The sequence below is a fragment of the Myxocyprinus asiaticus genome, chromosome 1, assembly GCF_019703515.2.
Source record: "Myxocyprinus asiaticus isolate MX2 ecotype Aquarium Trade chromosome 1, UBuf_Myxa_2, whole genome shotgun sequence".
In the NCBI taxonomy this organism is placed as follows: domain Eukaryota; kingdom Metazoa; phylum Chordata; class Actinopteri; order Cypriniformes; family Catostomidae; genus Myxocyprinus; species Myxocyprinus asiaticus.
Window position 1 is genome coordinate 4,519,386 of NC_059344.1, and position 14,368 is coordinate 4,533,753.

At 38.4% G+C, this 14,368-nt stretch overlaps 1 protein-coding gene across 1 annotated transcript in view; it reads right to left on the minus strand.

The window, feature by feature from the left end:
* Nucleotides 1–14,368, minus strand: part of LOC127442559 (adhesion G protein-coupled receptor L3-like) — a 332,967-nt gene that overhangs the window by 79,447 nt on the left and 239,152 nt on the right. Inside the window, exons 9-10 of the mRNA XM_051700690.1 lie at nt 7,188–7,291; nt 3,546–3,731 (exon numbers count right to left, since the gene is read on the minus strand). Coding sequence (XP_051556650.1) covers nt 3,546–3,731; nt 7,188–7,291 — 290 coding nt within the window. The remainder of the gene's footprint in view (nt 1–3,545; nt 3,732–7,187; nt 7,292–14,368) is intronic.

The following is a 14,368-nucleotide window of genomic DNA, read 5'->3' on the forward strand; positions in this document are numbered from 1 at the left end:
AACATTTTTGCAAAGCGAAATTACGTGCTTCAGTACACGTTTTGCTGCACTTTCCCAGTGAAATGTCCAGCGGGGGGGCCAAAAGAGAGTGAAATGGTGTCGTAATCAGACGAGATTTTTAAGGTGATTATTAGATGGAGGTTTTAATGAGTAAAACTTACCTCCTTGACCTAAAACTTTAACCTAAACCAAACAAATACTGTTCTAAAAGCAAATAAGAGGTGAACAAAACAGACATCCTTATCCTAAACCAACACCTTAACCTAACCAATAGTATTTTGTGAAGCAACCATGTCATTTCGTGTTGCTTCCATGAAACTTCTATCTCAAGTGTCAGCTTCCATGTTTGCCTGGGTGCAGTCTTCCAAGTCTAAAGTCCAATACTCTATCATGTGAGCTAACGCTGAAGCTAATCAAAATGGAATAAGTATGTAAATGTAGTAATGTCTGTAATACAAGTGTTAAATGTGTAGTTTTTCAAATGATGCATTATAGTAAAATGTTTCGATATCATAACAAACATTGTGTGAGTAATAGTGTAAAAAATAAGTCTTTAAAAAGTCATAATCAGCTGTTGTAGTCCTGAGTTGTGTGAAAGTGAATAAAACATGCAGTTGTTGTAGCGCCTCTAGTGTTCATTTCACCAGGAAACTGCAGCAGAATGTAAAACGTGGAACCTAAAAGTCAGTTAGCAAAATGTAATTATAGTAATGATCACTCTATTAGACTAGGTTGGTTTTGGACCGTATTGTTAGCCCTCAAGCTTGAAAAGATTACAGTTGGAATCAGAAAAAACCCCAATCTTTTTACTAGAGCATGGAGGCCATTTTTGCACTGTTTTAGGGAGGCAAGTATTTGTCAAAATGTGTTCTCTTATATATAATTGTTTTAATTTAAATGATGTTAAAAATAGTTATTAGCCAACTGGCAAGCAACTCTGTTGTATTTCCCAGACAAAGCCATTTTTACTAGAATTTGGCACTTGGTGAGTGTTCATTTTGGACCCTTTGTGTTGTATCAAATACTGCAAACACTGAATATTGTTCTGAATACACACTCTTTCAAATATTTATTTGATGACACCAGCGTCTCAAATCTAGCAGTCTGTGTACAGTTAGAAAGTGAAACTGCATGCAGCTCTAGAGAAAATAATATCAAACAGACCTCTTTAACTCCACAGAAACTTTAATAACAGTGGCGATTATTCATGCTACATAATGCACTGTAAACGCATGATAGAAGCCTCAGGAAGGCGAGAGTTTCTCTTTGCCAGAGTAAAACATATTTTCATACCGACGCCCGACTGCGAAGATGAAGACGACTGATTATTCAACTTGACAAACATGGACATAATTAAAAAAAAAACACCCACTGCTCTGCTACATCCTGCTTTCCATACTGTTGGCATGAAAGAGGTTTTCTCGCCCTTTCTCCATCAGTTTCTCTTTTTCTGAGAACAGAGATCGTGTAGATATGACGTCTAAACTGGACGTGGTCAGACACGAGCATCATCAGATCCACTGCAGACACGTCAAACTGGTTTACTGCAGCGTTTGATCTTTGGAACATGGGCAGTGTTTGGTTCTCAACTTCAGACGGCACGCCAACAGACTGTTCACGGACCGCCTGATACATATTGCGCACAATATTATTTGAAGTTGCAGTGCCAGATTTGAGAGGCTGTAAGTGCCGACTTGTAGTGAACTGTAGAACTGAGAAACTGAGTTAAAGGTTCACTCGGTAATTTTGTTCCTCACTTAAAAAAAGTTTTACTTCTAAAGAAATGAAAAGTCATTTTGAAACATATATTTATAAAATCATGACCACTCATGTGAGATGAAGAGTTCAGTCATATTAGTAACCTTGTATAATCTGTTTTATTCCACATGGGGCAGGTGGCGCTCTCATGGGAACGCCATGTTAGGATCACATGACCAGCTGAATCCTACTCGCTTAATCTCAGTAACCATCATGTTATTGGACACTTTCACTCTTGGATTTAATTAATCATGGCTTACTGTGCATAGTGAATTTGCATTGTTAACTGAAAAGTACTGTTTGAATGATGCAGTATCCAGGCCACTAGGTGTCAGTGTCTGCCAGTGTAAGTCACTTAGAAATACTTCAAAAAATTAAAAGACTGCACCTTTAAAGTACAAAAGTAAATATGTTATACAAGTTTGTGTATGTCATTGTATTCGTGTAAATTTCATTTTGCACATTTGTGACTACGTGTCTATGACTTTGATTTTAAAATCAACCTAGGCTATGTCCACATTAATCCGGATAAATTTGAAAATGGCGTTTTCATTTTCAAAACGCTCTCCTTCAAGCGTTTCCCAAAAGTTGATTGTCAACACCGAAAAATGCTTGAAAACGCTTAAATCCCCTCACTGCGCATGTGAAAAATCGGCATTCCATGTATGGTGTGAAACACAGTTGTCCTGGTGTTCCACAGCCGGACAGCAATTCTGAGTAAACTTCCCATTGCCTTTGAAGGAATACAATGTTAAGGTTGTACAAAAAAACACTATCAAAGTGGATAGAAGACACAACAATGGTCCTACAACATGGGCGGCCATCTTGATTGTTTTGGATTGAATGGATCATGTGACTGTCATCGCCATTGTTTTCCAATATCTCTGTTTTTCTAGTCAACACTACAGCGCAAAGACGGCGTTTTCAAATTGATCCACTTGAGAGAGAATTTTTGAAAAGCTCAGTTTTCGCTGTCAAAAACGCAGTCTCAGTGTGGACGGAAGGCCAAAACGTTGAGAAAAAGATGCATTTTCAATGGAAACCGCGCCGAATTCTACGTTTTGCCGTAGTTTCCTGGTGAAATTAACTCTAGCGGCACTACAGCAACTGTGCGTTTTATTCACTTTCACACATTCACGACTTTCATGACTACAATGGCTGATTATGACTTTATAAACTCTTATTTTTCTCACTATTACTCAAACACTTCTTTGTTATGACATCAAAACTCTTTTACTATAATAAATCATTTGAAAAACTACACATTTTAACACTTGTATTACAGACCCACCTATATTTACACACTTATTCCAATGTGATTACCTTATGCTGTAGCTCACGTGATTGAGTGTTGGACTTTGGACTTGGAAGACTGAGGTTCCAGCCTAGTCAAGCATGCAAGCCGAAACGTAAGACAAGAAGCCACACGTAATGATGTGGTTGCTTCAGAAAACGTGCTTTTCATTTGTCATTTTGTTTTTGGACACTATAGGTTAAGTTTAGGTGTTGGTTTAGGGTAAGGATGTCTGTTTTGTTCACCTCTCATTTGCATTTAGGACACTATCGGTTAGGTTTAGGTTTAGTTTAAAGTTTTAGGTTAGGGAGGTACGTTTTACTCAATAAAAACTCCATGTAATATTCACCTTAAAAACCTCATCTGATTACGACACTATTTCACTCAATTTGACAGATGTGCAATCTGAAAATGATTTCCATACAGTTTCTGCTGTGGACTCCTAAATGTTTAATTTAGTTGATATTACATTATTGTGGGACATCAGCAGTACCTTGTTGAGGCTTCGGGCAGCGCTGTCTTTTCCCCCAGGGGTGAGATTCCTGAGCTGGACATCCAGCAGGTCGATAAGTTGGCCCATGGCCCGCACCGTGTAGGTGATGTCACCCGCGTGAATGTGGCCCTTGGTCTGTTCGGACAGCTCGCGGGAGATAATGGCAGCTGGCTCGCCCGCTCGGATCTACAAAACACACACACACAATATAAGTATATCTATGTTTAAAACTCTTCCGCAAAATTACGCAGATTTTTCCCCAAAATCAGCACAGAAAATGCAACAAAAAAGTCAGCAGATTCTGTAGTTAAACTAAGTCAAGCTACTCTTTTACAAAAGTAGTTATACTGAAATGTACTAACAAGTGGCGAGCTACATCAAAGGGGAAAATATATTTTTAAATAAAAACATCAGATAGTTTTAGTTAGTTTAATTATCAGAGCACTATTTATGTAGCACAAATGAGGACCTTAAAGGACAAAGAGGAAAACAAATTTTTTAATAGTTTATTCAAAATTACGGATACATTATTTTATTATATATATATATATATATATATATATATATATATATATATATATATATATATATACAGGTGCATCTCAATAAATTAGAATGTTGTGGAAAAGTTCATTTATTTCAGTAATTCAACTCAAATTGTGAAACACGTGTATTAAATAAATGCAGTGCACACAGGCTGAAGTAGTTTAAGTCTTTGGTTCTTTTAATTGTGATGATTTTGGCTCACATTTAACAAAAACCCACCAATTCACTATCTCAAAAAATTAGAATATGGTGACATGCCAATCAGTTAATCAACTCAAAACACCTGCAAAGGTTTCCTGAGCCTTCAAAATGGTCTCTCAGTTTGGTTCACTAGGCTACACAATCATGGGGAAGACTGCTGATCTGACAGTTGTCCAGAAGACAATCATTGACACCCTTCACAAGGAGGGTAAGCCACAAACATTCATTGCCAAAGAAGCTGGCTGTTCACAGAGTGCTGTATCCAAGCATGTTAACAGAAAGTTGAGTGAAAGGAAAAAGTGTGGAAGAAAAAGATGCACAACCAACCGAGAGAACCGCAGCTTTATGAGGATTGTCAAGCAAAATCGATTCAAGAATTTGGGTGAACTTCACAAGGAATGGACTGAGGCTGGGGTCAAGGCATCAAGACCCACCACACACAGACATGTCAAGGAATTTGGCTACAGTTGTCGTATTCTTCTTGTTAAGCCACTCCTGAACCACAGACAATGTCAGAGGCGTCTTACCTGGGCTAAGGAGAAGAAGAACTGGACTGTTGCCCAGTGGTCCAAAGTCCTCTTTTCAGATGAGAGCAAGTTTTGTATTTCATTTGGAAACCAAGGTCCTAGAGTCTGGAGGAAGGGTGGAGAAGCTCATAACCCAAGTTGCTTGAAGTCCAGTGTTAAGTTTCCACAGTCTGTGATGATTTGGGGTGCAATGTCATCTGCTGGTGTTGGTCCATTGTGTTTTTTGAAAACCAAAGTCACTGCACCCGTTTACCAAGAAATTTTGGAGCACTTCATGCTTCCTTCTGCTGACCAGCTTTTTAAAGATGCTGATTTCATTTTCCAGCAGGATTTGGCACCTGCCCACACTGCCAAAAGCACCAAAAGTTGGTTAAATGACCATGGTGTTGGTGTGCTTGACTGGCCAGCAAACTCACCAGACCTGAACCCCATAGAGAATCTATGGGGTATTGTCAAGAGGAAAATGAGAAACAAGAGACCAAAAAATGCAGATGAGCTGAAGGCCACTGTCAAAGAAACCTGGGCTTCCATACCACCTCAGCAGTGCCACAAACTGATCACCTCCATGCCACGCCAAATTGAGGCAGTAATTAAAGCAAAAGGAGCCCCTACCAAGTATTGAGTACATATACAGTAAATGAACATACTTTCCATAAGGCCAACAATTCACTAAAAATGTTTTTTTTATTGGTCTTATGATGTATTCTAATTTTGTGAGATAGTGAATTGGTGGGTTTTTGTTAAATGTGAGCCAAAATCATCAAAATTAAAAGAACCAAAGACTTAAACTACTTCAGTCTGTATGCATTGAATTTATTTAATACACGAGTTTCACAATTTGAGTTGAATTACTGAAATAAATGAACTTTTCCACGACATTCTAATTTATTGAGATGCACCTGTATATATATTGTTTTTTTTTTTTTTTTTTTTTTTTTTTTTTGAGAACGAGTACGAGTACTGAGTACGGTACTCACTGATTCCGACACCCGTTTGTTTTTTTGTTTTATGTTTTTTTCTGAATTCCATATCAACAGTTTATTTTGATTTTATCATCAAAATGGTGTCTAAATAAATTAATTAATTACACTTTTTGGGTTTTCAACTTTAAAGTGCTTTAATACAGAACTTCACAACACAAACCAAAATACAACTACTATACAGTAGTGATATACTGTATTTCTGTCATACTTTTTTCCATTTTTTTAGCTTTTATTTAGGTGGACGCTTTTATTTTGGAGTGAGTTCCTTTCAGTTTCTGTGTGTTTTTGATGGTAGCTTCTCACTCCATAAAAGCTGGTCTCTATATGACCCAATGTGATTATTAAACTGCAAAAGGTTGATATTTAATTAAATAAATATGTAGTCTGTATTTGCGTAGAGCACGCGATGCTCATGATGGTGTTTTCGTGTATGAGTCAAGAAGCTCTAAAAGCACATCAACGGCTCCACACATTCACAAGGGCTCACATTTGAAGCACGCAGCACATGCAGACTATTTATTTATCTCATTAAATCGTAGCCATTTTGGTTAAACAATCACACTAGGACATAATATGATTTTAATTTGTGTGCTAAATGTTAACGGAATGACATTTGTACGTCAGATGGTATCAGTTTTTGGTATCGGAGCATTTTTTACGAGCACGAGTACAAGTAGTGCGGTATCGGACCTGATTCCAATACCAGTATCAGGACATCCCTACTCTCAATACATTTTGCATTCCCTCACAAAATATTTTGCCTTCCCTTGCAATTAATTTCCGTTCCCTTGCAAAACCTCTATCCAGCCAGGATACAATAAAAAAATTCCACTTCCATGGAAGAAAGAAAGTCATACGGGTTTGAAATGAAATGAGCTCCAGAAAACGATGACAGATTTTCCATTTTTGGGTAAATTCTTCCCTTTAGTCATGGCAAAAACACGAGCGGATGAGAGCTCCACAGAGTTAAATCAAAATGCTCCTCCAGCGAAAGGAAGCAATGGGTTTATTTGCTAATCAGAGGCGAGAAACAGACAACAACGTAAGATGTTGTTGTCATCTGTGCTGCCTGCAGGCTCTACAATCACTTTACCGTGTCTCGCATATCAGTAGTCTATGCTCTCTTCGCACATAATAAAATAATTTCACCACAAATGAATATTTCATGTCATTTATTTACTAATTTTGTAAGTAGCCATGTAATAAAGGATAATATAGAATCAGCTGCTCATCATCACAAAAAATAAACTGCTTGTGTTCTTACTGTAGCTACAGTTTGAGGACTTTTAGCAGTAGGGTTTGGGTTAGTCTTAGAAATTATACTTAGTATTATAAATATATATAATTAGGTAAGTAAACGTGTCTGTGTGTGTTGTTCTTTAAACCTTCTGGTTGATGATGTTGACCCATGTGGAGGTGCAGTTGCTGAGATCGGGCCCAAGCTGGTCCCACAGTCCCTCAGGCCCCTGACAGGCAAACACAGCTGTCCCTGCAAAGAGAAATAAGATGTTACCGTCACTTACAATACCTTAAGTGTGATGAAGTACACCTGTGGTTACCCTGCTAAGACACCAGTGTGAACTTGAGGGGAACAGGCTTCATAAATCCACATTAGCTCAAGCAATATTTGTTTTTATAAGTGCCACTGTTGCATGTCACCTGGTTGGGACACACTTACTGGAACACACACATCAGCAGTCTCAAACGGCTGTTTTCATAAGAGAGTGTCGAATTATGCAGTTCAGTGGCAGTAGTGATGTGCTAACGTACTGTGATGGCGATAAAATCACTGTGTCTGTGTGTGTTTGTGTGTGAGGTTTAACTACACCCAGATGCAGAAATGTGTGTGTGTGGATTGAAACATTGGAACTGTGTGTGTTTTTGATCCCTGGAGTGTATGGTTAAAGGTCAATTAAATCTCATGGAGGCAGACGTCTCATTCGCGGGATGTCTAATTGGAAGGACGGAAGGGAAAAAGTAATTCTCTTACACTCAAACAACTAAATCAGCGGTCAGGTAAAATCAGCACGACACATTCAAAAACTATATATATACAGTATATATATATATATATATACATACACACACACACCAGTCAGTCACAACATTAAAACCATCTGCCTAATATTGTTTAGGTCCCCCTCGTGCCACCAAAACTGCGCCAACCCGCATCTAAGTATTGCACTCTGAGATTACAGTATATTCTTCTCACCACAATTGTACAGAGTGGTTATCTGAGTTACCGTAGATTTGTCAGTTCAAACCAGTCTGTCTATTCTCTGTTGACCTCTCTCATCAACAAGGCATTTCCATCCACAGAACTTCCACTCACTGGATGTATTTTGTTTTTGGCACCATTCAGAGTAAATTCTAGAGACTGTTGTGCGTGAAAATCCCAGGAGATCAGCAGTTACAGAAATACTCAAACCAGCCCATCTGGCACCAACAATCATGCCACGGTCAAAATCACTGAGATCATATTTTTCCCCATTCTGATGGTTGATGTGAACATTAACTGAAGTTCCTGACCTGTACCTGCATGATTTTATGCGCTGCACTGCTGCCACACGATTGGCTGATTAGATAATCACATGGATGATTGTTGGTGCCAGATTGTTGGCTGGTTTGAGTATTTCTGTAACTGCTGATCTCCTGGGATTTTCACGCACAACAGTCTCTAAAATTTACTCAGAATGGTGCCAAAAACATTAAAAAAAAATAATAAAAAATCTAGTGAACTCTGTGGACAGAAATGCCTTGATGATGAAAGAGGTCAACAGAGAATGGCCAGACTGGTTTGAACTGACAAATCTACGGTAACTCAGATAACCGCTCTGTACAATTGTGGTGAGAAGAATAGCATCTCAGAATGCTATTCTGAGATGAGGGTTTGTGCTGTTTTGGCGGCACGAGGGGGACCTACACAATGTTAGGCAGGTGGTTTTAATGTTGTGGCTGATCGGTGTATATATATATATATATATATATATCCAAAAGTTTGGAATAATGTACAGATTTTGTTGTTTCAGAAAGAAATTGGTAATTTAATTCACCAAGGTGGCATTCAAATGATCACAAAGTATAGTCAGGACATTACTGATGTTAAAAAACAGCTCCATCACTATTTGAAAAAAGTCATTTTTAATCAAATGAACACAGGCCCCATTTCCAGCAGCCATCACTCCAACACCTTATCCTTGAGTAATCATGCTAAATTGCTAATTTGGTACTAGAAAATCACTTGCCATTATTTCAAACACTGCTGAAAGCTATTTGGTTTATTAAATGAAGCTTAACATTGTCTTTGTGTTTGTTTTTGAGTTGCCACAGTATGCAATAGACTGGCATGTCTTAAGGTCAATATTAGGTCAAAAATGGCAAAAAAGAAACAGCTCTCTATAGAAACTCATCAGTCAATCATTGTTTTGAGGAATGAAGGCTATACAATGCTTGAAATTGCCAAAAAACTGAAGATTTCATACAAAGGTGTACACTACAGTCTTCAAAGACAAAGGACAACTGGCTCTAACAAGGACAGAAAGAGATGTGGAAGGCCAGATGTACAACTAAACAAGAGGATAAGTACATCAGAGTCTCTAGTTTGAGAAATAGACGCCTCACATGTCCTCAGCTGACAGCTTCATTGAATTCTACCCGCTCAACACCAGTTTCATGTACAACAGACTCAGGGGTACAGGCCTTATGGGAAGAGTTGCAAAGAAAAAGCCACTTTTGAAACAGAAAAACAAAAAGAAAAGGTTAGAGTGGGCAAAGAAACACAGACATTGGACTACAGATAATTGGAAAAGAGTGTTATGGATCTTAACCCCATTGAGCTTTTGTGGGATCAGCTAGACTGTAAGGTGTGTGAGAAGTGCCCGACAAGACAGCCACATCTATGGCAAGTGCTACAGGAAGTGTGGGGTGAAATGTCACCTGAGTATCTGGACAAACTGACAGCTGGAATGCCAAGGATCTGCAAAGCTGTCATTGCTGCACGTGGACGATTTTTTTTATGAGAACTCTTTGAAGTAATTTAAGAAGTTCATTTTTTCAAATTGTAATGGTAATTTTTCATGTTATTAATGTCCTGACTATACATTGTGATCAGTTGAATGCCACTTTGGTGAATAAAAGTACCAATTTCTTTCCATAAGAGCAAAATCTGCACATTATTCCAAACTTTTGGCCACCTGTGTGTGTGTGTGTGTGTGTGTGTGTCTATATATATATATATATATATATATATATAAAATGTTTACATGCACTTCAAAAGTTGGATTTAGGTTAATAAACTGTACTGAAATCATACAACAGACATACAGTACATAATGCGACTATAGCTTGACTTCTGTATACCATAGATCGACCGATATATCTTGCTGATAGTTTCTTTTTTTTAAATCAATGCCGATTGTGGCGATAGTAAGGAAAAACACACTCAGAGTAGGAAAAGATGTAGAACTACAGTTGTGCTCAAAAGTTTGCATACCCTTGGAGAATTTACATTTACATTTACATTTATTCATTTGGCAGATGCTTTTATCCAAAGCGACTTACAAGAGAGGAAAACATAAGCGAATCATCTTAGGAGACAGTGGTATGAAAAGTGCTGTATTACAAAGTATCACTAGCATCATAATAGTATTCAAAACAGAATAAAGTGCAACAGAATTCTTTTTTTTTTTTTAATGACTGGTTAAGTGCTCATGGAAAAGATGTGTTTTTAGTCGTTTTTTGAAGACAGAGAGTGAGTCAGCTTCAAGGATGGAGTTGGGAAGGTCGTTCCACCAACGTGGTACGATGAAGCTGAAAGTCCGGGAAAGTGTTTTGGTGCCTCTTTGTGTTGGTACAACAAGGCGATGTTCCTTAGCCGACCGCAGGCTTCTAGTGGGCGTGTAGCTCTGCATAAATGATTTTAGGTATGCTGGAGCAGACCCAGTGACTGTTCTGTATGCCAGCATCAGAGCCTTGAATTTGATATGTGCGTCAACCGGTAGCCAGTGGAGAGAGACAAGGAGTGGTGTAACGTGCTCTCTTTGGTTCATTAAAGACCAGACGTGCTGCTGCATTCTGGATCATTTGGAGGGGTCTAGTTGCACATGCAGGGAGGCCTGCAATGAGAGCGTTACAGTAGTCCAGTCTAGTTATGACAAGTGACTGGACAAGCAGTTGTGTGGCATGTTCAGAGAGGAAGGGTCTTATCTTCCTGATATTGTAGAATGTAAATCTACATGATCTTGCGGTCTTTGAGATGTGGTCTGTGAAATTTAGTCTGTTGTTGATGGTTACCCCTAGAATTGGTAATGTATGCACCATTTTTAAAGAAACCATGAGTGAGCAGGCAAAACACATTTCTTTTATTTCTTATGGGATTCATATTCAACTGTAGGTTATAACAGAATGGCACAATCATAAAACAAAACATGGCAACAAAGAACAAAATTAAATGACCCCTGTTCAAAAGTCTGCATACCCTTAGTTCTTAATACTGTGTATTGCCCCCTTTAGCATCAATGACAGCGTGCAGTCTTTTGTAATAGTTGTCTATGAGGCCCCAAATTCTTGCATGTGGTATAGCTGCCCATTCGTCTTGGCAAAATGCCTCCAGGTCATGCAAAGTCTTTGGTCGTCTTACATGAACTGCACGTTTGAGATCTCCCCAGAGTGGCTCGATGATATTAAGGTCAGGAGACTGTGATGGCCACTCCAGAACCTTCACCTTTTTCTACTGTAACTACTGGAGGGTCAACTTGGCCTTGTGCTTAGGATCATTGTCTTGCTGGAAAGTCCAAGAGCGTCCCATGCGCAGCTTTCGTGCAGAAGAATGCAAATTGTCTGCCAGTATTTTCTGATAACATGTTGCATTCATCTTGCCATCAATTGTCACAAGATTCGCCATGCCTTTAGAGCTCACACACCCCCAAAACATCAGTGAGCCACCACCATACTTCACAGTGGGGATGGTATTCTTTTCATTATAGACCTTGTTGACCCCTCTCCAATCATTCTTCTTCATTTTTGTTCAAGTATCATCATATTGTGCTCCTTGAAACAACCACACAGTCTTTTTCCAGAGCAGCCTGTATTTCTCCTGAGGTTACCTGTGGGGGTTTTTTTGTATCCCTAACAATTCTTCTGGCAGTTGTTGCTGAAATCTTTCTTGGTCTTCCTGACCTTGGCTTGGTATCAAGAGATCCCTCAATTTTCCACTTCTTAATACGTGATTGAACAGTACTGACTGGCATTTTCAAGGCTTTGGATATCTTTTTATATCTTTTTCCATCTTTATAAAGTTCTATTACCTTGTTATGCAGGTCTTTTGACAGTTCTTTTCTGCTCCCCATGGCTCAGTATCTAGCCTGCTCAGTGCATCCATGTGAGAGCTAACAAACTCATTGACTATTTATACACAGACACTAACTGCAATTTAAAAAGCCACAGGTGTGGGAAATTAACCTTTAATTGCCATTTAAACCTGTGTGTGTCACCTTGTGTGTCTGTAACAAGGCCAAACATTCAAAGGTGTGTAAGCTTTTGATCAGGGCCATTTGGGTGATTTCTGTTATCATTATGATTTAAAAAGGAGCCAAACAACTATGTGATAATAAATGGCTTCATATGATCACTATCCTTAAATAAAAGACAGTTTTTTTTGCATGATCAGTTATATTCTCAAAATCAATGCCAAAATTTCACAATTTCTGCCAGGGTATGCAAACTTTTGAGCACAACTGTATTTTTTAAGATTGAATAATTTTTATTTTTTTCCCCACTATCGGCCGATTAATCGGTTTAGGCTTAATTATCGGTATTGGCAAAATCCACTATCGGTCAACTTCTAATGTATCCTCTTGAGACCCTTGCGTGACTGCTGTGTGCATTTTCCATTTCCCTTTTTGATTTGTAACTAGTAGCACCTAATAAATAAAAAATTATAAAAAAAATTATTTCTAGAGAAAATAGTTTTCCTAAAAAGTTACATCCACAGTGGGGCTAAATTGCTATAGAAGCTATAGAAATTCAGTTTTTTTTTCTTTCTATCAAATAGTTTATTACGTGTCCAGTAGTGTTGGTTATACATGTTTTTGAGATATTATAAACATTACAGCTGATTTTCTATAAAGCTGAATAAATAATTCTGATTAAAAGAAATGGCCAGCGTCATCCAATCATTGCCAACCATGTTAAAATAAAATTTTGCATTATAAAATTCTGAATCTATGTACTGATTATCATTGTCCCATGTCTGCCACACATGTTGAGTGGTCCAAACATCATCTGCAGCATGAAACTGAACTTTTGACTAGATGTTAGAAGTGAATGAACTAGGCTGCATAGGAAAGCTATAGGATGCTCCCTTACTCCCTAATTAGGGAATGACTTAACCTCCACTGTGCTGTCTGTCTGTCTGTCTTCACTGATCTCAGAACAGTTTGCAATGCACCTTATTTTCATCCTAACTCTGTATACAGCCTCTGAAAGCAACATTTTCCAGCTTTTAGATGCGTCCAATGATTCTCAATGTGATAATGCACAGTGAATAAATGATTATTATAGAAAGTTAGTCATATTGTCCACGTACAAGGACAACATGCTGTTTCGCGATAAATCTAAGCAATTTTTAAAATGGCATATCAGATGAAACTCTACTCTTTTGACTCAAACAGGTTTTAATGTGAAAACTCGCACTGGTTTCTTACAAGATGTAGTTTTGTTGCCGTTTCTCTGAAAGACAAACTCGGCTGAGATTGGCACCATGTTGTTTTGCCACATGACTCGGTGCACTGAAAGTTTAACCCTTTACTAACAGCCCAGATTTTCCAGAACTGAGATCAGTTGGTTTAAAAACATTTAAATTAAGCATAGCCTATAGCGAAGTCAAAATGTATTGTCCACGCATTTGGATGTGGGATCTCACGAGGTTAAACACCTTAATCCACAACTGGCCTTGGCCCAAGTTTTTATATGAAGTAAGTCCACTCGGCGGAACATCTTTGGAATGCTCTCGGGCAGGCTGGGCAGCTATTTTTGTATGTAAACCAGAGGCATGACAGTGCAGCTCCTATCTACTTGAATGGGGAAAGACCGAAATCTTCAAAACGGTTGGTCAAGATTACGAACATATTTCAAATCAGCAGTAAAATATGACAACACTGATATCATAAATAGTGCTTCTTACCTCCGATTATGCTAAAAAAAACTACATTTTCCCATCTTGTCTAGCTAATGCGCAATCGACTTGACTGACAGGCGATATCTGTATCTAAAAGGTGATTGGCTCTTTAACAGTACTTGTAAGGCAAGCCTTCCTTTTCTGCATCAGTTGACCATTGGATGTTCCAATTTCTCCCATTCATTTTAACAGAAGTGGCTCGTCTCTGCCAAATAGTCTCTGCCTTGTCATTGTGCACACGTGTGCTCCAAAAGACAGGTGAAGCAAGAGACTAGGACTGTCAAAATCCACAAAATCATCCTGCCCATCTTTGGCCTACAGACCAGTTTGCAATTAAGTTCATCAATCTGTTCGAGGTAGACTTATGGGCTGTTCTCACAGAATTTATTT